The sequence below is a fragment of the Bos indicus genome, chromosome 23 (genome assembly GCF_029378745.1).
Source record: "Bos indicus isolate NIAB-ARS_2022 breed Sahiwal x Tharparkar chromosome 23, NIAB-ARS_B.indTharparkar_mat_pri_1.0, whole genome shotgun sequence".
Lineage (NCBI taxonomy): Eukaryota > Metazoa > Chordata > Mammalia > Artiodactyla > Bovidae > Bos > Bos indicus.
The window spans coordinates 11,446,497-11,474,400 of NC_091782.1; the positions used below are offsets into that span (position 1 = coordinate 11,446,497).

Sequence of the window (27,904 nt, forward strand, 5' to 3'; positions counted from 1 at the left end):
TATACTGTATTAGTGTTTTTCTTTCTGACTTTCTTTGCTCTGTATAATAGGCTCTGGTTTCATCCACCTCATCAGAACTGATTCAAAAGGATTCTTCTTAATACCTGAGTAATATTCCATTGTGTATATGTACCACAGCTTTCTTATCCATTCATCTGCCGATGGACATCTAGGTTGCTTCCATGTCCTGGCTATTTGAAACAGTGCTGCGATGAGCATTGGGATACACGTGTCTCTTTCAATTCTGGTTTCCTCGGTGTGTATGCCCAGCAGTGGAATTGCTGGGTCATATGGGAATAACTTACTTCTATTAAAAATAAATAGGCTACAACAAAAATGGTAAGATGTCACTTTTGAGATTGGGTTGCAAGAAGACGGTGTTTTCTGTCTTCACTGCTCTCTGGCTCTCTCTCTCTCTTTCATTTAGGTCACCAGCTGCCAAAGTTGACCTCAAGGGTGTGCTACCTACGCAGTCACAGAGTATCTTGGGCTTAGAAGGCTCCGTGCTTGAATTAATGCTCTACTCTGATCATCTTGAAAAATACTGGATAATTTTTGAACTAGGGAATCTGCATTTGCATCTTGCACTGGGCCTCACACATCAGTTGTTCCTGCCAGCAGCCATATAGAGACCGATATAGTGGAAAACCCAAACCTGCCAGCAAACATGAGTAGCCTGGAAGCTGATCCAGCAGCCTCAGTAGAGCCTTGAGATGAATGACAGTTTGACTGCAACCTTATGAGAGACCTTGAGCCAGAGGTATGGCAGGTTTGGGGTGATCTTTTAAAAAAAGTTATTTGCTATTACATGTGCTTTCTTTTGTGGTTATTGTACATTTATTTTTTAACAAACTTTGTGTTTACATCAAATGAAGTCCTCACATTAGTTGATACATCTCTTAAGTCTTTTGTAATTTATGGTTCCCCTTCCACATTTTTTCCCTAAGCAAGTCTCTATTGACTGCAAGTAACAGAAAACCAGTTCAAATCAGCTTGAGCAAAATAGGAAAAAAAATTTTTGCTAAACAGCACGGTTTGCTGGATCCTAGTTCTCTGACCTGAGCTGGACCGGAGGCTCATGGCATTGAAAGCACTGAGTCCTAACCACTGGACCACCAGGGAATTTCCACAATAGTAAATATATTAAAAGAGGACAAAGGTCAGTTGGACCTCATCAGAGGCTGGAAGCAGAACTAAATAGCCATCAGGATCCAGGCAGCTGTTTCCCCATTCTCTTTGTCTACAGGCTTATAGTCTCCTGTTTTGTTCCCAGTTTGGGGGCCTCGATGAACAAGACTTCTATGTATATTCTTGTACATGACTCTAGGTGCATAAGTGGGTAAATTCCCTCGATACACCCTGAAGCATAACTGCTGGGGCATTTAACAGAATATGCGAAACTGTTTTCCAAATGGTTGTACAATTTACATTCCCACCAAAACTATGAAAATTCTCATTATTTACAATTTACATTCCCACCAAAACTATGAAAATTCTCATTATTTACATCTGTATTATCACACGATATTATCAGAATTTTTATTTCAGTGGGTATGAGCTAGTTAATTTCCACTTCCACTTCATTTATTACCAATAATGTTGGTCAATCTTATTGTGTAGTTTCTTACAGATTTGTAGGAATATATATACACACACACACACACATACTTATATATATTATAGATTTAAGTCCTTTGTTGGGTATTCTATGGTTTGTTTTTCAATCTTCATTGTGTAATCTTTTTTTTTTTAATTTTGGCTGCACTGGGTCTTTATTGCAGCCCCACAGCTTATAGGATCTTAGTTCCCCAACCAGGGATCAAACCCACGTCCCCTGCATTGGAAGGTGGATTCTTAACCACTGGACTATCAAGGAAGTCCCTATCATGTCTCTGAATAAACAGAAGTTCTTAAGTTTTATTTAACTTAAACTTGCAGTTATTTCCTTTTAGGCTAGTGCTTTTTGTGCCTTGTTTAAGAAACATTTTCTACCTCAGGTCCATAAAGATATCCTCCTCTATTATTCAAAAAAGTCTTTATAGTTTTGTCTTTCATATTTGGGTCTTTAATCTACCAGGAATAGATTTTTGTGTATGGGTGAGGTAGGGGTCTAAAAAATTGTTTTCATATAAATATTTAATTTATATGAAATATTCTGTTTCACATCATTTTTCAAAAGCCTGTTTCTATAGTGACACATCTGATACAAACCATGCAATGTATACATGTGTGACTCTTCTGTTCCGCTGCTCTAATTGTCCATTTCTACAATACCACACTGTTTAATTACTTTTTTTAGTAATTAGTAATATTTTGTAATAAATTTAATAGTCCCCATTTTATTGTGAAATATATACATAGAAAGTACATTAAAATAGATGTTGAGTTTAATAAATATCTATAAAACAAACACTGATGTTACCACCTACTCAGATCTTTCATCCCAACCCCATCCCTCCCCACAGAAGTATTCGTTATTTTGACTTTCATGATAAGAACTTCTTTACTTTTCTTTATAGTTTTACCACTACTGTACAAACCTCTAAACAATATAGTTTAGTTGGTCCCACTATTGAAGTTTATATTAGTGGGATTATAATTCACGCAATTTTTATTTCTGCTTATTTTTCTCATTATTATATATATAAGCATCTTCCATGTTGTCATGAGTTGCTTGAGAGCACTCCTGTTCCTTCTGTGTATTCCAATATATGTATACATGAATGCTTATTTATTCATTCTGCTTTTGATGGACATCACCTTAAACATTGTTACTTTATATTCAGTCTTGATAGCTGGAGATGCGAGTCCTCCTATGTCACACTTTAAAAGAACTTGCCTGTTCTTAGAAAATGTTATCTTTCAATTAATTTAGGTCCTTATTAATATTTCTCAGTAAAGTTGTACATTAATAATTTCTCTGTAGAGGTCTTGTACATCATTTCTTAGTTTCATTACAACTTATTTCATATTCACTATGCTTTGGTGAATGATATTAAAAATTTTTTTCCACATTTCATTTCTTGCAGGTATGGAAGAATATAATTGATTTTCATTTATACATCTTGTACCCAGCAACCTTGACAAAATCTTATTAATTATATCCATTTATCTGTAGATTCTTTTGAATTCTCTACATTAAAAAAATCATCTATGAATGATGAATTTTTTATTTCTTTGTAATTGCTATGTAATTTTTTACCCTTTATCTTGCTTGAATACACTGCCTCTATGTTGAAAAGCTCTGTTTACTCTTTTTAAGGCAATTTTTTAAAATTTAATTTTATTTGTGGCTGCACTGGGTCTTCATGCTGCCTATGGCTTTCTCTAGTTGGTGTGGGGGCTGCTCACTGTGGTGGCTTCTCCAGTTGTGGAGGATGGGCTCTAGGTGCCTGGGCTTCAGTAGTTGTGGCACACAGGCTTAGCTGCCCCATGGCACGCGGGATCTTCCAGGACCAGGGACTGAACCCCTTGTCCCCTGCTTTGCAGGCAGATGCTCAACCACTGGACCACAGGGAAGCCCACCCTATTTACTCTTTACAACCAACACGTGATATGAAGACTGGGTCTTTTGAAATGTAGGGTTTCAAATAACTCACCAATACAGGGAAGGTAAGAGAATTTCTTGGCAACAGCCGGAGAACTAAATTGTCTTAAGTCTTAGTTAAGGTTAGGCTGTGGAGAAATAGAGGGAAACCAAGTCTCTAAACTTTCCAAAACCTTAAAAATTTTTTAAATTTTGAACTAAGTTTAGACTTACAGAAAAGCTACAAAGATAATAGCGCATTTCCATACAATGGGAAAGAAGTACGTCAAGACTATATATTGTTATCATGTGGAATGCTGGGCTAGATGACTCACAAGCTGAAATCAAGATTGCTGGGAAAAATAACAACCTCAGATATGCAAGTGACATCACTTTAATGGCAGAAAGCAAAGAGCAATTAAAGAGCCTCTTGATGAAGGTAAAAGACTAGAGTGAAAAAGCTGGCTTAGTACTCAACATCCATAAAATGAAGATCATGGCATTTGGTCCCATCACTTCATGGCAAATAGATGGGGAGAAAGTGGAAACAGTGACAGATTTTATTTTCTTGGGCTCCAAAATCACTGCGGATGGTGACTGCAGCCATGAAATTAAAAAACACTTGCTCCTTGGAAGAAAAGCTACGACAAACCTAGAGAGTGTATTAAAACGCAGAGACATCATTTTGCTGACAAAGGTCCGTCTAGCAAAGCTATGATTTTTCCAGTAGTCATGTATGGATGTGAGAGTTGGACCATAAAGAAAGCTCAGCGCTGAAGAACTGATGCTTTGGGACTGTGGTGTTAGAGAAGACTCTTGAGAGTCCCTTGGTCAGCGAGGAGCTCAAACCAGTCAATTCTAAAGGAAATCAATCCTGAATATTCATTGGAAAGACTGATGCTGAAGCTGAAATTCCAATACTTTGGCCACCTAATGCGAAGAGCCAACTCATTGGAAAAGACCCTGATGCTGGGAAAGATTGAGGGCAAGAGAAGAAGGGGGCAACAAAGGATAAGATGGTTGGATGGCATCATCGACTCAGTGGACATGAGTTTGAGGGAATTCTGGGAGATGGTGAAGGACTGGTGTGCTGCAGTCCATGGGGTTGCAAAGACTCAGACATGACTGAGCAACTGAACAACAGCAATATATGCCTTACCTAGATCCCTCTAATGTGAATACTGTACATAATCATAGTATAATTGGTATCAGGAAATTAACATTAGAAAATAACTATTAATAAATACTTTACTTCAACTTCAACAGCTTTCCCCCTAATTTCCTTTTTCTGTTTCATAATTCCATCCAGAGTTCCCTATTTCATTTAGCTGTTATTTTTCCTTAATGCTAATATCTGTTATAGTTCCTCAGCTGTTACTTGTCTTTCTTGATTTTGTCACTTTGGAAGAGTATTGAGCTATTTTGCTAAATGCCCCTCAGTTTGGGGTTGGGCTTCCCTGGTAGCTAGGCTGGAAAAGAATCTGCCTGAAATGTTGGAGACCTGGGTTTGATCCCTGGGTTGGGAAGATCTCCTGGAGGAGGCCATGGCAACCCTCTCAGTATTCTTCCCTGGAGAATCCCTATGAACAGAGGAGCCTGGCGGGCTACAGTCGATGGGGTCCTAAAGAGTCGGACACGACTGAGAGACTAAGCACAGCACAGCACAGGCTCCTCATGACCATACCAAGGTTAAATGCTTTGGATGCGAACACTACAGAAATGATATTACGTCCTTCTTAGTGCATTATACCACAGAATTCATGATCTCCAAATGTCTTACTATTGGTGATGACAGTATTGATTACTTGGTAAAGGTGGTTGCTCCCAGGTTCTCTATTGTAATGTAGTGGAGGAGTTAAATATCTTGAGGAAGATATTTGGAACTATACAAGTCCTGGCTTCCCTGGTGGCTCAGATGGTAAAGAAGCTGCCTGCAATGCGGGAGACCTGCATTTGATCCCTGGGTCGGGAAGATCCCCTGGAGAAGAAATGGCAACCACTCCGGTATTCTGCCTGAAGAATCCCATGGACAGAGGAGCCTGGAGGGCTACAGTCCATGGCGTCACACAGAGTCAGATACAACCGAGCAACTAACCCTTTCACTTTTCAAGTCCTGTTACATAGTTTGCCAACTTTTACCCACTGACTTTAACCTCTCTTAGTGGATTTTATCTCCAACAAGTATCACTGTAGTCTTTTACTCATGGTGATTTTCTATTTTCTTTTACATTTATAAATTGGGTTCTACTGTAAGGAAGAGCTAGCATGTTTCAAATAAGGTTTTCACTGTGCAGTATTTTTAAAGATTTTTAAAAAAATCTTGACTGAATTTGTTCCAGTATTGCTTCTGCTTGATGTTTAGATTTTTTGGCGGTGAGGCATGGGGATCTTAGCTCCCCAACCAGGGACTGAACTCACACTCCCTGCATTGGAAGGTGAAGTCTTAACCACTGGATGGCCAGGGAAGTCCCACTGTGCAGTACTTTTGTTTCACTTGAAGAAAATTATTGTTTGGTCCTACTTGTTTAAAGGCAAGTAAAACTTTCAAACTGTTTACACTACAAATTATTTCATTATTCATACTACTTAAAATAACACACAGTCCCTTAGTCAGCAAGAGTTGCTTGGATTTACTCATTCAGGATACTTCCCTGGTGGCTCAGACAGCAAAGCGTCTGCCTACAATGCTGGAGACGCAGGTTCAATTCCTGGGTCGGGAAGATCTCCTGGAGAAAGAAATGGTAACCCACTCCAGTATTCTTGCCTGGAAAATCCCATGGACCAAGAAGCCTGGTAGGCTACAGGCCATGGGGTTGCAAAGAGTCGGACACGACTTCACTTTCACTTTCACAGTTATGTAATCATTATTCAACAAATACCTTGAGTACCAATTATGTGCCAAATACTGTGCTAGATGTTAGGTATAGTTATACACCCTAATGTTACTCTTATTTTGGTATGAAATTATACTGATGACTTGGAAATTTAGCAGAGAAATGTCCTCAAACCTTGACCAAAGTGAAGGATCTTTGATAAGTGGGGTTCAGTAGTGGACTCACAGGTCAAGGTACAAGAGCTCAGGTCTCTCATTCCAGAACCACAGGAATGCTCTAAAGACGTTCTGATACTTTCCTGGAAGTGAATATACTTTTACAAATGGACCATTTTGGTTTGTATCTGCCATATGGAAATTAAAAAAAAAAATACCTAGTTACTTAGTTGGCTGCACCGAGTCTTAGTTTCGACACCTGGGATCTTTAGCTGTGACATGTAGAATCTAGTGTTCTGACCAGATATCAAACCTGGGCTCCCTAAATTGGTGGTCTTAGCCACTGGACTACGTGAAGTCCCTGCCACATGGAAATTAATGTAATCCATAGTCTCCAAAATTTACAAATAGCTTGTGATGCTTAACAGCATCAAAACAAACAACCCACTTAAAAAATGGGCAGAAGACCTAAATAGACAGTTCTCCAAAGAACTACTGAAGTTCATGCACCCTAGAGCTCATACTCCACAACAAGGGAAGCTTGAGCACTGCAAGTAGAGAGCAGTCCCCACTCACCACAACTAGAGGATGCCCATGCACAGCGAGGAAGACCCAGTGCAGTCCCAAATAGATAAGTACACAAGTAATGCTTAACAAATGATTATATCAATAGAAATCTTCCTTAGAGGAATGTACTATAACATCCACTATACATAAAAAAAGAAATAGATCCACAAAAATACGGCTATCTGATCTCTGACAAAAGTGCAAAAACACTTCAGTCGACAGTAGTCTTTAAAGATGCAACAAAAAATAAAGCCTTGATCTAAACTTCACATCTTACATCATGATTAACTCAAAACAGATCGGTTCTAAAAGTAAACTGTAAAATGTAAGACTTTGAGAAGAAAACATAGAAGAAAATCTTTGTGACCTAATGTGATTAAGTGAAGAGTTTTTGTATATGACAGGAAAAACTCAATTCATAAACAGAAAAAAAAATGAACGTCATCAAAATTAAAAGCCTTTGCTCTGTCAAATATATTGTCAAGAGAATGAAAAGATAAGCTACAGACTGAGAGAAAATATTTGAAAATCATATATCTAACAAAGGACTTATTCTCAGAATATAAAAAGAATTCTGAAAAACTAACAATAAGAAAAAAAAATCCAATTAAAAGATGAGCAAAAAACTTGAACAGGCACCTTGCCAAAGAGGATCTGAAGACACCAAATAAGAACATGAAAAGATGTTCAAGTTCATTAGCTATTGCTGCTGCTGCTGCTAAGTCGCTTCAGTCGTGTCTGACTCTGTGTGACCCCATAGACAGCAGCCCGCCAGGCTCCCCCGTCCCTGGGATTCTCCAGGCAAGAACACTGGAGTGGGTTGCCGCCTCCCTCTCCAATGCATGAAAGTGAAAATCGAAAAGCGAAAGTGAAGCCACTCAGTCGTGTCCGACTCGCAGCGACCCCAGGGACTGCAGCCTACCAGGCTCCTCTGTCCATGGGATGTTCCAGGCAAGAGTACTGCCACTAGAGAAACTCAAATTACAAACAAAATGAAGGACTCCCCTGGTGGTACAGTGGGTAAGTATCTACCTGCCATTGCAGGGGACACGGGTTTGATCCCTGGTCTGGGAAGAGTCTCCATGCTGTGGGCAACTAAGCCCATGCGCCACAACTTCTGAAGCCCATGCATCTTAGAGTCCATGCTTTGCAACAAGAGAAGTCACTGCTATGAGGAGCCCACCCACCGCAACTAGAGAGCAGTCCCCCTCACTGTAACTAGAGAAAGTCCATGCACAGCAACAAAGACCCAGCACAGCCAAAAACAATTAATTTAAAAATCTTTACTCTTTTAAAAAACAAAAATTGGCTACATCGGGCCTTAGTTGTGGTGTGCAGGCTCAGTAGTTAGAGCGTGTGGGCTTAGTCACTCCATGGCATGTGGGATCCCAGTTCCCTGATCAGGGATCGAACCCAAAATGCCTGCATTGCAAGGTAGATTCTTAACCACTGAACCACCAGGGAAGTCCCTAAAAAACCTTTAAATAAAAAAAAGGTGCAAGGGATCTCTATTTATTTTTTACAAATTAATGTGAACCTATAGTTACCTCAAAATAGAAAGTTTAATTTAAAGATATTTAACTTAAATATCAAGTGCTAACAAGGGTGTGGAGGAACTAGAATTCTCATATATTGCTGGTGGGAATATAAAATGGTAGGTTCAGCCACTCTGCATAAACAGTTTGGCAGTTTCTTGTAAAGTTAAACATATACTTCCCATATAACCAATAATATCACTCCTGGGGTATTTACCTTGGAGAAATGACAATTATGTTCACACAAAAACCTGTACGTGAGTGTTCACAGCAACTCTGCGATGGACCCAAACTGGAAACAAAATGTCCATCAATAAATGAATGGATAAGCAAACTGTGATATAGTCATATAATGGAATATTGTTCTTCAGTAAAAAGGAATAAACTATTGACGCACACAGCAGTTTGCATTGATTTCATAATGCTGAATTATGGATGTCATCCTTCAGAAGTTATATATTATATGAGTCCATATATACAACATTCTGAAAAAGACAGAGCTATGGTGATGGAGAAGAGATCAGTGGTTGCCAGGGGTCAGAGGTCAGCAGACAACATGACTAAGAAGTGACGGCACAAGAGAGTTTGGGGGCTGATGGAACTGCTACATAGCCTGGTGGTGGCAGTGGTTATACAAATTTATACCTGTGTTTTAATTCACAGAACTGTAAGAAATAAGTAAATTTTACTGTAAGATAATTATTTTAAAGGGATCCCTTTTCCCTACTAACAGCCCTTTTGCCAGAGTTGGATTTTAGCTACCATTGGCCCCTTTCACTTCATTTGTGCTTTACACAACCTGTATGATCACAAATTTCAGTCTTGCTTGGTTTGCCCCCACAAGAATAGAGAAATGGAAGTGTTTAAAGACTATGGAGGGAATTGTGAACTGAATAAAGGAGGGGCTTCCCTGGTGGGTCAGCAGTAAAGAATCTGCCTGCAATATAGGAGCCACAGGAGAAGTGGGTTCGATCCCTGGATTGGGAAGATGCCCTGTAGGAAGGCAAGGCAACCCACTCCAGTATTCTTGTCTAGAGAATCCCACGGACAGAGGAGCCTGATGGGCTACAGTCCATAGCGTTCCAAAGAGTCGGACATGACAGAAGCAACTTAGCATTCACTGAGTAAAGCGTTAACACAAAATCCTCTTGCTGATAAAGCTGATCTTGGGTTAGCTTTCTAGCTGTTTCTTTGGAAACCTGACAATGGTGGAATGTCAACTGTGTCACCAAGCAATACGAGTTATGGTAAAAAGAACCCGGTTAGTATATTCTAGCTGGACCAAGGGTGAGTGAAAGATTAGTGTCTGGTGGGAAGCCCGAACTCGGAGCTTCTCAGAGCACAATGACACTTGCCACTGGACGTGTCACTATGGGACCCCTGGAGGCATCAGCTATGGGAACTACAAGAGGTGTTGGTTCCTACTTGGGAAACAGGACTTCTAAAGCCCAGATAGCTCCCCTACCTATCTAAGTGATCTTGTCTTATATCTGAACTGCCACTTGTAAGACCAAAGAGTGGGCCCCTGGACTGCTGTGTGTGACTTGCTAAAGAGAAGTTAGCATGCTGGGCTTCTTATTCTTCACCTTTCTAAGTAAAATCAATGCCAAGTGAGGTCTACTGGAGTCCTGTGAGTATGAAATGACTAGTTAAGGAAAAAATGACTATGAGCAGGCATTACAAGAATTCAGGGTTCTAAACTAAACTGAGACTTTTGGAACCACCCTCGAAGAGTTAGAAATTTGGCAGGTAAGGAAACAAATGGTAATGATGTGAATGGAAATCACTTTTTTTTTTTTTTCTATATATCTAGCACAAGTAACTTGTTTACTCTGGATAAGTGATATATTGTCTGTGGGAGAAAAGCCTTTGTATCTTTCTTACCTTGGGGAATTTGCACAAGGCCAACACTTATACCAGCAAGTAAGTCTCCAAGAAGCCAATCTTTGAATCGATAGAAACACATCCACTCTAGGAAGGGAAACACTGTAAGCAGGCATCTTCGGAACTTGTGCCATGAGCATCTGCGAGAAAGAACAGACTTAAGTTCTCCGAAGAAAAAGTCCACAGGACCAAGAAAAGCCACACCCAATACTTTCTTCTTCCCACACAACAGAGTTTTTTGTTAATACTACTGACATGTGGACATATTGGACTGGCTAAGTCTTTGTTGTGAGGCTGTCCTGTGCACTGTAGGATGTCTAGCAGCATCTCTGGTCTGTATCCATTAGATGCCACCAGCATCCCCTCCCCTAGTCTTAATAACCAAAAATGTCTCCAGGCACTGCCAAATATTCCCTGGGGGATGGTATCACCTCCAGTTGAGGATCAGTGCCATACATGATAAGAACTAAGCCTTATAAGGGCTTCCCTGGTGGCACAGTGGTAAAGAATCTGCCTGCCAATGCAGGAAACATGGGTTCGATTTCTGGGTCAGAAAGATCGATGGGTCAGGAAGATCCCCTAGAGAAGGAAATGGCAACCCACTCCAGTATCCGTCCCTGGGAAATCCCATAGACAGAGGAACCTGGTGGGCAATAGTCCACTGGGTCACAAAAGAGTCAGACATGATTTAGCGACTCAGTTCAGTTCAGTTCAGTCGCTCAGTCGTGTCCAACTCTTTGCGACCCCATGAATCGAAGCACGCCAGCAAAAGCATTGTAAGTCCGGTATACAAATCAGGTGTGCAGTTTTATAGAACGTTTGAAGAAAATTCAAGCTACCAAAATTTACCAGTAGAAAACTTGACTTTTATGGCTTTCTCTTGGTAAGGACAGTTTTCTGAGATGTGATATTGGTGGGTGGCAGGCAATTAACACATTCATATCATTCCTGTATACTAAAATTTTTACCAAGCATTAACTCTATATGGCTTTGACCTGTAATAAAGAATCTGCCAGTAATGCAGGTGCAAGAGACTCAGGTTTGGTCCATGGGTTGGAAAGATCCCCCAGAGAAGGCAACCCACTCCAGTATTCTTACCTGGAGAATTCCATGGACAGAGGAGCCTGTCAGGCTACAGTCCACGAGGTCGCAAAGAGTCAGACAGGACTGAGCGATTATCACTTTCACTTTCATGTAGAAATTTATGGAAAATATACAATATGGAGTCTTGTGCTTATGGCATTAGCCATGTAAAGAAAAGGCAATACAACAAGGCCTTATTATCTTTTAGCTCAGTGGATAACAACTAGAGGGCATTTTGTTTCCCAAGGGACACCTGGTAATGTCTGGAGACATTTTTGATTATCACAACTGGCATCTAGTGGATAGAGGCCAGGGATCAAACATCTCACAGTGTACAGGACAGCCCTCCATAAGAAGTTATTTTATGGTCCAAAATGTCAACGATCCCGAGATTAAGAAAACCTACTTTAACCTTTAGATCATCTAAAACAGCAGAATCACTGTAAATCAGTCAGTTAATCAGTCAATCCATCAGTAAAACTAATACAGTTTTAAATTGCTTTTTGCTATTTATATCTCAGGATGGGCTGAAAACAAGGAGTATGGAGATTTTTCATGTATGAACTATAGCTGAATAACTGGGATTTGACCATAGCAACAAATGTAACTTTAGTGTATGCAAGGCTAAAATGTGTGCTCAGAAAAGAAGAAATTTCAACATGCTTGTCTCTCACAACGATGAGCATTACTGTCCCATAAGGAAATTAAGGTCAAATAAGTGTAAATGTCTTTGCCAAGAAATAATATGTTTGGTCAGAACTGGGGCTAGAAACCAGATCTCCTGATTTTTAATCAGTGTTCTATCCACTCTATTACCACTACAGTTCCTATTGACAGTGGTCAAATGCAAGACCATAGGTTTTCAGAGAATGTGCATTAGTAGGTGCTCAGTCATGTCCAACTCTTTGTGACCCCATGGACTGTAGCCCACCAGGCTGCTTTGTCTATGGGGTTCTCCAGGCAAGAATACTGGAGTGGGTTGCCATTTCCTACTACAGGGGATCTTCCTGACCCAGGGATCAAACCTGTGTCTCTTGCACCTCCTGCACTGGCAGGCAGATTCTTTACCACTGCGCCACCTGGAAACAGCCCCTGGAAAGAATCCCGTGTTGTGATTCTTATGAGAACCCCTGGGTGTTAGGCAGGTGTAGAGAGTGTGCTTTCCAATTATGGCCCTCTCTGTGGGTGGCGGGGGGAGCAGACCACGGCATTGGGACAATTTGTTTCGTATCTTGTCCAGGGTTCCTTCCTTTCCATGTGCCATTTGACTGAAGACCCGCCACTCTAGGGAGAGTCATCAGAACTGTTTAGCATGCCAGAAAAATAAAATGGACTTGGAATAATGAGGACCTAAGATGGATGGGAATCAAGGAAAGAGCTGGAGGAATAGAAATTGAAGTTGGTGGAGGAACAGTATAAGCACTTCAACATGAATCTAGGTCTTAGTTAAGGCATCTTAAAAGTGAGGGATGGTGAGAGTTGATGTGAAAGCACAAGGGAGCACTCTAAGAGAAAGAGTATTTCAGTTGCTAACCAAAAGGGAAAAAATGAAGGGAGAGGTGAAGTTTCTTGAAGAAAGGAAGAGATGAAGTTAAAGATTATAATTTTTTTTCTTTTTTTTTTTTGACTGTTTGCTAGCTGCTTTACAAATACTCTCTAATCCTCACAATCACCTTGTAAGGTAGGTGCTATTATCATCCCCATTTTATAGATGAGAATACTGAGGCTCAGTTGGGTTGGATAGCTTGCTTAAGGTCACACAGTTGGGAAGCAGCAGGACTGGGACTCAAAACCAGGCAATCTGGCTTCAGACCCTTGCTCTTAGCCACAGCGCTGGGCTACCTTTCAAGTTAAAATTCAGAAATAGACATAACCGTGTGCGTTAGAAGTAAGGAATAAGAACTGTTATAAAAGCCCATGGGAGGCAGTGCAGGTCAGATTTAAATGTCTAAGGATAGGCAGCTGGAGGAGAATAAGGCTGAAACTTCTTTGGTAGGGCCTGTTTATGATGAGGTATAAATTAGGAAAAGACTATGCTTTCACAGAGCAAAGCCAATGCGGCTCCCAAGTGCTCTCTTTGTCATATAACCTCTGACCCATCCTGGAGCAGAAAAAATGAGCGTTGTGATACAGGACAGGAAGGGACATCCAAGACCACAACTTGCAAAAGGCAGGATATGGGCAAAGGAGGAGGCTCAGAGGGAGGAAGGTCTGCAACAGGGCTGCGTGGAGGCCTTCCTCTCTTGTCACCTGACACATGCCAACTGTGGGTGATGAAACCAAGGGATGACAGGGGCTAACAAATGTGCAGTGTGAGTGAGGACAGTCTGAGTAGTTAGGTTTAATATAATGATGCAGGTCACAAGGGGTTTTTATCCTGATGTCTGTAGTGACCAAGGGGTCTCTAGAGGAAATTTGGGGGGTAAGTGACTTTAGGAAAAATGGTATCTTTATTTTCACTAACCTCCTAACTGAAATGCAGTATTTCCTTCAGTTATGAATGTTGACAACAAACCACAGTTGTTACCAGCAGAGTTTTGACTTTGTCACCAACAGAGTCACAAATATTTTCATATTACAGTAAAACTGCTGCAGATATCTTAAGATATAATTTATACTCATCATTACTTAGAAATTACAGTTATTAGACCCACAATTATTAAATATCATGATTTTTGTATTTTTTATATGTTGATAACTATACTTCAATATAACTGGTTTCCTTCATAATGCTATGTATTTTATACATTTTTAAATATTTTGGCCAAGAGCACTTAATGGGGAAAGAATGGACTCATCAACATATAGTGCTGGGAAAATGAGATAGCCATTTGGGGAAAGATGAAGTCAGACTCTTACTTTATATCGCTTACAAAGTTTACTCGGAATGCATCAAAGATCTAAATTTAAGAACTAAAACTATAAAACTCTTAGAAGAAAACATAGGGGAAAATCTTCATTATCTTGGATTTCACAATAGTTTCTTAAATAAGACACTGAAGTCACAAGCAAGAAAAGAAAAAAAATAGATTAAATCTAATTTCATTAAAATTAAAACTGTTGTACACCAAAAGACACTATCAACAGGCAACCCACAGAATGGGAGGAAATATTTGCAAATCACATATCTGATAAGGGTTTAGTATCCAGAATAAATAAAGAAGTCCTACAATTCAACAACAAAAAGGAAAGAAAATCTAGTTTCTAAAAGGGTAAAGGAATAGACATTTCTCCAAAAAAGATATATAAGAGACCAATAAGCACATGAAAAGAGGCTCATCATATTTAGTTATTAGGGAAATGCAAAAAAAAAAAAAAAAAAACACCCTACAATGTGATACCATTTTACATCTACTAGTATGGCTATAACAATAATTTTTTAAAAAGGAAAATAACAATTATTGGAGAGGATTTGAAGAAATTGGAATACTTGCTAATGCTAATGTGGTGCAGCAACTGTGAAAAAAATTTTCTCAAAAAATTAAACGTAAAATTACCATTTGATCCAACAATTCCCCTCTCAGGTGTATACCTAGAAAAATTACAAGCAGGGAATCAAACAGATACTCCTATGCCTAATACTCATGGTGGGATTATTCACGACAGCCCAAAAGTGGAAACAATCCAAGTGTCCATTAACAGATGAATGGGTAAACAAAACAAGGTCTATACTTACAATGGAATATCATCAGCCATAAAACGAAGTACTGATCCATGCTACAATATCATGCTAAGTGAAATAAACCACACGTGGAAGACAAATATTGTATGACTCCACTTAAATGAAATATCTATAATAGGCAATTCAGAGAGACAGAAAGTAGAAGAGAGGTTAGCAGAGACTGGAGGTGGGGGCATGGGGAGTTATTGCCTAACAGGTACAAAATGTCTGTTTGCAGTGATGAAAAAGTTTTGGAAATAGCGGTAATGGTTGCACAACATCATGAATGTCATTAATACTGCTGATTTGTACACTTTAAAATGGTTAAAATGACCAACTTTATGTTGTATATATTTTACCACAATAAAAAATGTTAAAAAAAATTATTCTGAAAAGAGGTGCATTAGGTCTGATAGATAGCTAAAAGGTTCAAACACAAAAACAGGTTAGAAGCCCCTGAACTATAGAACTTACATAGTTGTTCTTGCATCATTCATTAGTCCACCATGGTTGCTTTTTGTTGTTATTGTTAGGAGACTGGCAACGGTGGTTAATCAAACAATGTATTTTTAAATATCATCCCTGGATGCTGTGGTGGACAACTAAGGTCTTTATGCCAAGTTTACAATCAAGAAGGTGATACAAGAGACTTCCCTGTGGTCCAGTGGTTAAGAATCTGCCTGCCGATGCTGGGACACGGGATTGATCCCTGGTGGGGACAGATTCCACATGCCTCGGAGCAGCTAAATCCATGCACCACAACTACTGAGCCCAAGAACCGTAGAGCCTGTGCTCCACACCAAGAGAAGCCACCGCAGTGAGAAGCCCACGGGCCGCAACCAGAGAGCAGTCCCCACTGGCCGCAACTAGAGGAAGCCCTTGTGCACCGACAAATATCCGGCACGGCCATAAACAAGATATTAAATAAAAATTTCAAAAGAAGGCGATAGAGGACAAACCACACAAAAAAATAAACCCACAAAAAACAACTGAAGAGAAATTATGCTAGGGGTTCTGATGACAGGAATTCAGGAGAGGAAAACAGAAGCAGGCACCAAAGGCAGCAAGCAGTTTTGGGGCTGCCAGCGTGGCCGCGGCTGAATGACCGCACACACCCACCTGCACTGCACATGGTGACTGACGGTGCTGATGTCGATGTCCACGTTCCCAGAGGAGGCGGTCTTCTTTCTGTGTTCCTGTTGAAAATTTTCCTCATTGTACACGTCTCGCTTCACATCATATGTGAAAGAACTTTGCCTGTACCTAGAGGCAAAACTCTGGAAGCTCCTGTCTGGCTGCATTGTTCCTGGAAGAGTGGAAAGAAATTGAACAAATGACATTTAAAAAAAAAAAATCTAGATCCTTGACACGTTTTTATGGAGATAAAATTTCCATATAATGGTAGCATATCTACAAAACGTGGGAAAGAATCCACAGGCAATGCAGGAGACACAGGAGACGCAAGTTCCATCCCTGTCTTGGGAAAATGCCCTGGAGGAGGCATCTGAACCCCCTCCAGTATTCTTGCCTGGAAAATCTCATGGACAGAGAAGCCTGGTGGGCTATAGTCCATGGGGTCACAAAGAGTCGGACCCGACTGTGTGACTAAGTGTACCTACATAATGCATCACAATTTTAGAAAACTTTCTCATTTAGTGTATAATTTTATACCTAAAACAACCCTATAAAAAAAAGCAGGTGTACAATGTATGGCGAAAACCACTACAATATTGTAAAGTAATTAGCCTCCAACTAAAATAAATAAATTAAAAAAAAAAAAACCAGGTGTATATTCTCATTTTCCAAATGGAGAAACCAAAGCTTGAAAGTATAAACAGCTTTGGCTGTTGAATATTTAGTCAGGACTAGAACCCAAATGTCTGGCTAGAAAGCCTAGTTTTCTTCATATGTTGTTCTGCTGCAGGGAAAAGATTAAGAGGCAAAAGTATAACCACTAATTTTCATTGAAAATGCTAAAGGTTAAGGGATCAACATGGGGTTTTCTAACTCCCTTCTTATCTAAATAGCATCCATCATTATCCCTTTATCTTTTCCTTTTCTTCACCAAACTTAATAGTGCCTGACTCAGTATTTGTCTGTTTGTTCACTGTCTGTTTCCCACACTAAAATATAATTCCAAGAGGCAGGACTTTGTTCCAGGCCCAAATACTGTGTGACATTTAGTAGGCCCTCAACAAATATTTTTTGAATGATGGTCAAGTATCTAGTTAGTGGCATTATAACACAGCAGAAAAAGCATGGCACAGGATACCAGGATTCTGGAGTTCTAACTCTGGATTTTTCTTTTTTTTAAAACAACTGGGGGCAAGTTTCTTAGAAACAGAGTTTCAGTTTCCCTGTCCGTAAAATGACATGGTTTGACCGTATGATCTCTAAGGGTCATGAAAAGTGAAAGACAGTGAAGTCACTCAGTCATGTCCAACTCTCTGCAACCCCATGGGCCGTAGCCTACCCAGCTCCTCTGTCCATGGGATTTTTCAGGCAAGAGCACTGGAGTGGGTAGCCACTTTCTTCTCCAGGAGATCTTCTTGACCCAGGGATCAAACTGAGATCTCCCTCACTGCAGGCAGACGCTTCACTGTCTGAGCCACCAGAGAAGCCTCCTAAGGGTTATATCAAACCTTAAAAATATGTATTATTATCTTGCTCTTTTAAAAAGAATTAGAAGAAAGAGTTAATGAGGATGGATATAGTTCCATCTCTTGGAGAAAGTGTAACTGTTCTTGATCGTCTGTGTTTTTGAATAATAAAAAGGGCACACAGCTAATATTCTTCCACATAAATGTAAACAAGTAGATCTATATTTATCATCAACATCACGTACAACACTCATAGAGCACTTAATATATACCAAGCATTGCACTAGACTTTTTCATGAGTTATTTCTTTTAATTCCCACAACAATCCTAATACTACTTTTGAAAGTGAAAGTGAAAGTCACTCAGTCGTGTCTGACTCTTTGCGACCCCATGGACTATACAGTCCCTGGAATTCTCCAGGCTAGAATACTGGAGTGGGTAGCTGTTCCCTTCTCCAGGGGCTCTTCCCAACTCAGGGACTGAACTCAGGTCTCTGGCATCGCAGGTGGATTCTTTACCAGCTGAGCCACCAGGGAAGCCCAAGAATACAGGTGATAAAACTGAGGTTTTGGAAATGTTAGGTAACTCAGCCATAGTTATATAATGTATTTTTACTCTCAAAACATAGGGTAGCAGGCATGTACTGTATAACACTATAAACCAATGATCACAAATCCAATAAAGAAGTGAGAGTATAGTTAGGGAATACAGAAGGGGATGGAAGAGCTGCTTTACAATGTATTACTTGAGAGAATTAGTACTCTGTGTCTTCCAGAAAAAAACAGAACTATACACTAAAACGTAAGCAACATTTTTGCCTTTCTTTACCCCACCCATAGGAATACTGATCCATCCTTCCTTACTTTTCCTATGTAATCTTACAATAAACTTCCATGACTAGAATCTATCTGTTCCTAGCAACTAAAAGAGCCTAATTAACCTGCTTATTACACTGAGATTATAAAAACTGCCATCCTGGGACTTTCCTCGTGGTCCAGTGGTAAAGAATCCTCCTGACAGCACTATTTACAATAGCTAGGATATGGAAGCAACCTAGATGCCCATCGATGGATAAGTGGATAAAGCAGTAGTGGTGCATATACACAATGGAATATCACTCAGCTATAAAAAAGGAACACATTCAAGTCAGTTCTAATGAGGTGGATGAACCCAGAGCCTATTATACAGAGTGAAGTAGGTCAGAAAAAGAAAGACAAATACTATATATATTAATGAAAATACTTGGAATCTAGAAAGATGGTTCTGATGATACTATTTGCAGGGCAGCAAAGGAGACACAGACATAAATGACAAACTTTTGGACCCAGTCGGGGAAGGAGAGGGTGGGATGATTTGAGTGAGTAGCACTGAAACATATACATTACCATATGTAAAACAGATAGCCGGTGGGCATTTGCTGTGTGACCCAGGGAACCCAAAGCTGGTGCTCTGTGACAGCCTAGAGGGGTGGGATGGGGAGGGAGGTTCAAGAGAGAGGGAATATATGTCTACCTGTGGCTGATTCATGTTGATGTGTGGCAGAGACCATCATGATACAGTGGAGTAATTATCCTCCAATTAAAAATAAAATAAAATTTAAAAAGAATCCACCTGCCAATGCAGGGGACATGGGTTCCATCCCTGGTCCGGGAAGATTCCACACGCCGTGGGGCAGCTGGGCTTGTGCACCACCGCTATTGAGCCTGCACGCCCTAGACCCTGTGCTTTGCAAAAAGAGAAGCGACCACAGTGAGAAGCCCGTGCACCATAACTAGAGAGCAGCCCCTGCTCGCCTCAACTAGAGCAAGCCCATGGGTGGCAACGAAGACCCAGTGTAGCCAATAAATCAATAAAAATAAAATGTAAAAAAACTGCCATCCTGGGTTAGATGGAGAGTCTAGAATCCAGCACTTTGTTTCTGAAATGCCACGAAGCAGGCAGGAAGCAGGCAACATATGGACAAGCATAATGGAAGCAGTGGGCCAGGGAAAGGTGGCTGCAGCCACTCCGTTCTAGCAATTATTGTCATGGGGGATATGGGGCTCAGGATGGCCAGATCTGATCTTTCCCCAGGGAAGCCATAATTCCAGATTTTTATGTGACATCTTCTGACTTTGAAATGTTGTCAATCACCTTACCTATTTTTAAAAACACAGTCTGTATCTAACAAAACACCTCTGCAGGCCAGATTCGGTCTGACCCAGCAGTATGTGACCTCTGATCCAGAGCCTTGTTTAAAAAAAACAAAATATTCTCATCTCCTCCCATCATAAATTATAACTTATCCCTCAAGAATTTCTCCCTCTTTCAAAGCTAAAGCATTTATTTTTTCTGTTGTCACACCCCTGGGAGGTATTATATCTCATCAACTGACTTATGGAAAGAAGCATTTCTTATTATTGTCTTCAACCTACATCAGTTATATTTCAAAAGGTAGCCATGTTCTACTAGACTAGGATTTGGTAAGTTTGCCTGCTATAATTTTCACAATCTTATAAATTTCTACCACATACAGTCTTGGCCTTCATTTATTTCTGACTGAAGAATGCTTTTCCACCTGTGGTCAATTAATTTATGGTTGTTGCTATTTAGTTGTCAAGTCAAGTCTGACTCTTTTGTGACCCCATGTACTATAGCCCACTGGAATTTTTTTCATAGTCCATGGAATTTTTCCAGGTAAGAATACTGGAGTGGGTTGCCATTTCCTTCTCCAGGGGATCTTCCCGATCCAGGGATCAAACCCGTGTCTCTGCACCGGCAGGTGGATTCTTTACCACTGAGCCACCAGGGAGGCCCTGGTCAATTAACTTAGTGTTCCACAAACATTTGCTGAATGCTAAGTGCCCAAAGGATACAAAAGGACAAAGACTCTTGAATTTAGTAGAATAAAAATACCAAAATATGGTGTTATCAGAATTTAGAGGTGTGAAAGGCAGAAATTAACACGTATTGCTGGCCAGCCATAGCCAGTTTCTTCACACACATAGTCTCAAAAGATAGATAGTTATTTTCCTGATAATAATTATCCTTATTTTACTGGTGACTTTAGTGAGTTCCTCAGGCATACAACCATTAAACAGCAGAGCCAGAATCTGAACCCTGTCTTTTTGATTCTAAAACAGATGCCACATCTAATGCCACATGATGTCCTATAGAATGAGATTGATAACCCCAGCTAGGTGAAGGCCTCCCTGGGGAGATATGGCTAAACTGCTCTGGCTAAACTGGAGGCAGGTAAGAGAATAAGGTATTTCAGGAAGAGAACAGGATAAAATTACAGAGATAATATAAGGCAACTCATTCAACAGGTCTAAGTAAAGGCAGTGTCAAACCCAAAAGGTTGAGGCCTATTTCAGGAGTGTCTTGAATGCTGGGTTGAACCTGGACTTTTCAGCAATCTAAAATGTTCAAGAAGCAGTAGTAACATGCACAGACGTGCTTTGGGAAGAATCATGTCAATGGTAGAGTCTAGAGCTGTGCTGACCAGTACAGCAGTCACTGCTACCTGCGAAAACTTAAATTTAACTTAATTAAAATAAAATGAGGGAATTCCTTGGCAGTCCAGTGGTTAGGACTCAGCTGTTTCACTGCTGTAGCCCCAGATTCAATTCCTGGTCAGGAAAACTTGTGGCAATGCCTCACGCTCTGTGGCATGGCCAATTCCTTAGTCACAATAGCCACATTTCAAGGGCTCAATAGCCATGTGTGGTAGGGACTAGCAACTAGACAGGGCAGGTATTAAACACATCTATCCTCACAGAAAGTTCTACTGAACAGCACTGGAGACAGGAGAGACTGAGGCAAAAAGACCCATCAGAGCCCTTTACTATTATGGTAGTCTGACTGAGAGGCAATCAAGTCACAACTCAGGGACCACAGTCTGAGTGGCTAGGAGGGGCAGGTGGAAAGCTGTCTTCAAAGGGCTTATCATATAACTGGCTAAAGGCAGCAAGGGAAAACATTTTTCAGTTATTGTTTCGTTTCCACTAGTCATCTCTGGAATTTCTTCAGTTCCACTAGTCTTTCTTGACTTCACAGAAAACCCACTGGCTTGTTTTCTTCACTAACACGACCCTTCTCTTTAAGGTATGATGATCAGAAGCCATTACGGACAAGTGGCAGATGCACGTTAACGTGGAGAAGATGATGCATTTCAGAAGAAGGTCATCGAAGATGGGATAACAACCCTTCAGCTGAGACACAACACAAGAGGGACTGTCTCTTACTGATTCCTAAAATTCCCTAATACTTCCTGCCATCAGACAAAACATTCAGGTGGGTGGGCCATGATCTGAACAAGTTAAGGTTTCATTTTCATATTCTACAAATGTGACATAATTTGGGGCATCTGGATTCACTACTAATTAATAGAAATTAATCTCTGTAGCCCATACTTGGTCTTACAAACAATAGTATCATCTGGGAACTTGTTGGAAATGCTAATTCTCAGGCCCCACCTAACAAAACACAATTAATCAGAAACTCTGAGGATGGCCCAGCAGTCTGTTTTAAGAAGCCCTCCAGATGATTCTGGTACACAGTGAAGTATGAAGACCACTGTAAATGTAGCTAATTATCTTTATTCAGTTGGACAATCAGGATCAAATTTGGGGCACTGTTAATATACTTTTGACCTAGCTCCTTCATCCCCATACTACCCCTATCCATCCAGCCATCCACTGATTCTTTTACATAAGGTGCTAAAAGTATTTTAAAAGCCAAGAGTTAAATATTTAAATACAACCCAATTCAACCCAATTTTCTATTACCCCAATTGATGTGAAATCCTGAAACTTAGCTTCAAGATTATCCTTTCATATGGTCAACTTTCACATGTTCTCTATAATCGTGGGAAAGTAAAATTCACTTTCAGAATTTCAAAATAAATATTTGTAATTCCATCAGGAAAAAACAGGCCTTTGCCCATTCTAACTACGCTTTTATGGTGGAATGTATGTGAAAAAGAAAGTCATGAGCAAAGGGCATTGCTTGCAGTACCTTTCCGTCACTTGGTCTAGTGGCTGGGGATGAATGATCAGAGGACAGCCCTCAAGGAGCTGACCATCCAACACACAAACAACTGCCTTTAATGCGACCTGGTGAGAGTATTACCAATGGGCTGGTTGGAGAGAAATTCATTGTTGGGGTGGGGATGTTGGAGAAGGGGTTGCTGCGATCCATCAACAGAACCTGAAAGGAACAGAAAGGGCTACGAGATGCTGGAGTGGGGGCTCAGTTATAAGGAACAACAACAGCAGCTACTGCTGCTGCTGCTGCTGTCTCTTCAGTCGTGTCCGACTCTGTGCGACCCCATAGACGGCAGCCCACCAGGCTCCCCCGTCCCTGGGATTCTCCAGGCAAGAACACTGGAGTGGGTTGCCATTTCCCTCTCCAATGCATGAAAGTGAAAAGTGAAAGTGAAGTCTCTCAGTCGTGTCCGACTCTTCGCGACCCCATGGACTGCAGCCTACCAGGCTCCTCAGTCCATGGGATTATTCCAGGCAAGAGTACTGGAGTGGGTTGCCATTGCCTTCTCCGAAGAACAGCAGCAGTGAGGTCTAAAAAGCAGAAGGCGCGCAACTGGGCAGTCAAGCCTCGGGAGGAGGAGGATGGCGGCGGGGTGTGTTGATCAGGGGGAGACTCCGGCAGCAGACCAGTTCTGGGGCTTATGGCAACTCAAACCAACGAGTGTGGAAGGAGTCAGCCTGCCAAACGCACGCGCCGTCTTTCCTCATGGATTTTCAAAAGCAGGGACCGCACGAAGAGAAAGCTCCCAGGGACGACCGTCATTCATTCATTCCGCAAACGCTGACTGAGTGCCCTCGACGAGCTTGACCCTGCGGTGACAGTGGCCCGGGGACTTCCGAGTGTAACGCGGGGGTGGGGGGGAGTGGTCCCCGCCCCCAACGCCGGAGCCAGGGCCCCGCCGCCGCCACCACCTGCAGCCCCGGCCCCGGGCGGCTCCCCGGGTCCCTAGGCTCACCTGGTTCCCGGGTTACGGCGGGAGGTCGGACGCTGGAGCCGGAGGCAGCTCCGGCCGGACGGGCGGCGCTGTGGACGCGGACGCCGGCGGTTCCCGAGCCGTTGCGGTCGAACCCGCGGGACTCCTTGATGCCAGGCCTCGCGCGCCGCACTTGGCGTAAGTGATTCACTCTGTCTCCCGACGACTCTTGGGAACAGAAGACGCGGGAGGAAACTGGAGGCTAAGAGGGTCGCCGATATCTCCAACCCCGACTGAAGGACGCTGTCCTGCCCAGCTCCTTCCCCAAGACCCCTTAACCTCCTTCTGAAGCTCAGTCCCTGTCACTGTCTCTCCCTGCGCCTTGCATGCCCTCTTTGCCCAGTTGCAGTTTTCCACTTGCTTGATTACTGTAGTAATGTCTAATATATTATTCACTTTACCTATGGCTTTAAAAAATATATTTACGTCTTTATTTAGCTGCATCAGGATTTAGTTGCAGCACGTGGACCTTCCATCTTCCTAGCTGCAAGTGGGATCTAGTTCCGCGACCAGGATCAACCCAGGCGCTCTGCTTCAGGAGCATGGAGTCTGAGCCACTGGACCAACAGGAAGTCCCTACCTATACCTTTTTGTAATCTGTCTCATCCCCAGAAGGGCAGGGATTTTTATGTCTTGCTTTAATTGCTGTATCATTGGTGCCAAAGCAATGTGGTAGATCTAGTAAGTGCTCAATAAATTTGTGTTGAAGAATTGAATGATTGCGCCACTATTCACTGTAGGCTCCACCTAGGCAGCCGCTATCTGCCTTTTAACCAACTTTCCATTAGAAGTGCCTGGTACCTAGTAGGCATTCAATATATATTTGCTGAGTGAGTGAGTGTATTGCTCATCTTTACCCTTTTGGTCACTCTCATGTCATTATTCCAATTTGTTGGATAAACACATGAATTTCTTAGAATTTCAGCTTCCAAGTTTTCTCCCTTTTATCCATGCACTCACCTTGATCCCCCACTCTTACCTCTTATATCTTTACAGCTGCATTTTTGCTCTTGCTTCCTCCTTCTACCTCCAATACTTCTTAGAAAGCTCACTATCTGCAGTTTGGCTTGGAACATTTTTAAGCAACATGTCTTCTAAGGCAAGAGAATCTAGGCTGTCACACTGAATCCAAAGAAAGCTTTCCGCAAATCACCCATGACCCTTGTTTTGGGTTTTATTTTATTTTTCCTTGAGAACTGAGGATCCTGCACTGCCTCCTAAGTTGAGATCATGTCCTTGTTCATAATTTGCTCAACAAATATTTATGGAGTAACTTCTATGTTCGAGGCCCTGAGCTATATCCTGGGACAAGATAGGCAAAATTTGAGCACTTCAAGGGATGCATAACACAAAAGAGAATAGTCATGGATAGTGATGGGAAGTGTCCTGGCTTGAACCCAGTTATTTCTAAAAGAAATGACCAAGAATAAGATGGGGTCCAATTCTGCTTATTGAAACAAGTTTTAGGGTAGGAATAAGTTAATAGTGAGGTGAAGGTATGGGGTTATACCTTGCCCATTCACATTTATTATCTTGTTCAGCTTTCAGGTGGGAAAGTAGGGCAGCAATTCTTTTTTGTATAAACTGGAACTAAGGTCTAAGAAAGGTCAATTGACTTGCCCAACAGGATACTGCCAGAAAACCACTGTCTGCACTGTTCTTACTCTGAGAGGCATGATTACAATTCTTAAAACCCTCTTTGCTGGAAGCTCTTCAAGGTAGGAATCAGTTTCAAACCTTCAGGGTAAAGGTTTTAAAAATGTTTCTCCAAGGGAGATACCAAGGACTTTTCTGAACCTGGCGCATATTGTAAAAATGCACAGTCTTGGCGTCCCTCTGGGACCCATCTAATCAAACTCGCTGTGCATTTTTAAGCGCCCAAGGTGCTTCTTCGGCACGTAAAAGTTTGAGAACTACTAGAAGCGTTTGGGTGGAAAAACCTCAACCTTAATTCAGGGCTAATATTTACCTTTAAGACAGATTTCGTCAGCATTCCGAAGAGTAAGTGTATGTCCTTGAGCAGATGGGACTGCAACGGCTTTCTGGCCGGAATATTTCTCTTTTTTATGCAAGTACTTCTTGGAAATTGGGGGTTTTCCGCCGAGCAGGTGCTCAGCTGCTGGTGACTACCCACCGTTCAAAGGTTTTCTGGCTCTTTTCCCACACACCCGATTGATTTGTCACTGTCTCTTTCCAACAGGGAGCCAAGCACTTGCCCCACCGACCACGGTGGGGCGCGCGCGGCCTGTGTCGGCTGCTTCTCCGCTCCTTCCCGGGTCCGCCTTCGCGCGCTAAAGGAGAGCAATCCCTGGGAGTTCCTGCCTCTGGGGGCCAGCTGTTGCTCTCTTCTCGCGAGAATTACTTCTCCCGAGCTCTCCCTTCATCAACCCCCCCTCCCGCGGGCAGGTTCCATATTGGGTAAAATCTCGGCTCGAGGAGAGGTCTGGGAGCTGTTCTCGCGAGAGCACGGCGGGAGCCTCCTGTTCGCTGGCTCTGGGAAAGGCGACCACTGCAAGCTCCGCGGGCGCTGCAGCTGGAGCTGTGACCCCGCCGCGCAGCCGGGAGTCGGCTGGGTGTGGAGAGAGTGCAGGGAGAGCTGGGCGGGGCGCCAGCGCAGGGCCCCGGAGCGTGCCCCGGCCCTTCGCAGGGCTTCCCCCGCCGTCGGTGAGGCGCGTCCAGCCGCTGCGGCTGACAGGGGCCGCGCGCGCGCGCGGGAGTCTTCAGGGTCGCCGCAGCCGCACCTGCGCGGGCGGCCAGCGCAGGATTCCCTGCCCGGCCGGGCGGGCTACGAGGTCAGGGGAAGCGGGTGCGGGTGCAGGCGGGGCCCCGCAAGGGCCACCTCCTCGCCCCGCGGCCACCGCTGGAAGATGTCTCAGGAGAGGCCCACGTTCTACCGGCAGGAGCTGAACAAGACCATCTGGGAGGTGCCCGAGCGTTACCAGAACCTGTCCCCGGTGGGCTCCGGCGCCTATGGCTCCGTGTGGTGAGTGTCACCGGGCCGGGGGCCTCGCTGGGCCGGGTGTCTCCGTATGCCCCAGAGTCGGGCCTGCCCCCACGGCTCAGCAATGCACCCAGCGGCAGGAATTTTCCTTGGAGGGAGGGCATCCCAGCCCTCTTCGACCCCTGTCCTGCACTCCCTGTGCCCCTTGCACCCCCACCCTGCACGCCCACGTAGATGGTCAGCTATGTGTAGGACACAGGTCCGCGGTGGGCGGTGGGTGATGGTGTTGGAGCCGGGCCCTGACTCGCACCCCGCGCGTTCCCTTGGAGGTGGGGTGGGGGAAGGGGCTGCTGCTACGGGGGCAGAAACACGGGTCCTTCTTCGGAGGTCTCTCCCTGCTGGCATCGAGCAGAAGGGCTCTCTCGAGATGTGCCTGCCCTCGGAGCAGACAAGCCCGGGAGCTGCCCGGAGAAGCAGAAGGGCAAAGCTCGACTGCGGTCATCTGAACAAAACTGAGGACGAAGGGCGTTGAGTTCGGGCTTTTTTGCAAACCTCTGTCGAAATTGCATTTTGAGAAGGGTTCTTTTTCAATTCGCACTTGAATTAGCAGCTATCCAGGGAGCTTAAAATACCGACTTTATCTCGGTGAGCCCTGTGCCAGCTTGAGTGGTGTGTTTCCGATTCAGTTGAAAGCGTATTTCCTTTTCGCAGAGTGGGGGGTGGTGGTAGTGCCTGCAAACACTGCAGCTTGAGAAGCTGGCGGCCTCGCTGATTAGTCACATACCACCGCTCATTTAAGTATTGTTTGACAAAACAATTTTCTCCTTTGGAGCAAGTGAGGTTCAGATCCGTTGGACGCCCTCAAGATCAAAAAGTTATTAACAATGCTGCGATGTATTATAAATATTTTTTAATCGTGATAATTCTTGTGAAACACTGTTTTTAAAGTCCTTTAGAGGGTTTGCAGAGAACTTAATCTGCACTTACAGACTGAGGGGTACATAATGGTTTTCATGGGATATGGAGTATATAGCAAAGGAAGGAAGAGACACTTCAGCTTTAATTCACACTATGAATGTCTTTTAAATTAAATGCTACTGTAAAATTTCCAGACCTC

The 27,904-nt window shown here is 42.6% G+C and overlaps 2 protein-coding genes and 1 long non-coding RNA gene across 12 annotated transcripts in view; 2 read left to right on the plus strand and 1 right to left on the minus strand.

Moving 5' to 3' along the window:
* SLC26A8 (solute carrier family 26 member 8) overlaps nt 1-23,957 on the minus strand; it is an 88,938-nt gene extending 64,981 nt beyond the window's left edge. For 8 of the 9 annotated variants that reach the window (XM_019985716.2, XM_070777416.1, XM_070777419.1 and 5 more), the window contains exons 1-3: nt 23,829-23,957; nt 16,365-16,551; nt 10,502-10,641 (exon numbers count right to left, since the gene is read on the minus strand). In XM_019985716.2, the coding sequence (XP_019841275.2) occupies nt 10,502-10,641; nt 16,365-16,546 (322 nt within the window). In that variant the 5' untranslated portion in view covers nt 16,547-16,551; nt 23,829-23,957. Of the gene's footprint in view, nt 1-10,501; nt 10,642-15,260; nt 15,440-16,364; nt 16,552-23,828 lie in introns of those variants that run through there. The other variant, XM_019985718.2, reaches the window with a different exon arrangement.
* LOC109577013 (uncharacterized) lies at nt 23,865-24,562 on the plus strand. Its single transcript, XR_002183461.2, has 2 exons — nt 23,865-23,984; nt 24,285-24,562. It is a non-coding gene; the product is annotated as an uncharacterized lncRNA (long non-coding RNA).
* A 1,755-nt stretch (nt 24,563-26,317) lies between these two features.
* MAPK14 (mitogen-activated protein kinase 14) overlaps nt 26,318-27,904 on the plus strand; it is a 75,328-nt gene continuing 73,741 nt past the window's right edge. The window contains exon 1 of one of the 2 annotated variants that reach the window (XM_019985720.2): nt 26,318-26,829. In XM_019985720.2, the coding sequence (XP_019841279.1) occupies nt 26,714-26,829 (116 nt within the window). In that variant the 5' untranslated portion in view covers nt 26,318-26,713. The remainder of the gene's footprint in view (nt 26,830-27,904) is intronic. The other variant, XM_019985719.2, reaches the window with a different exon arrangement.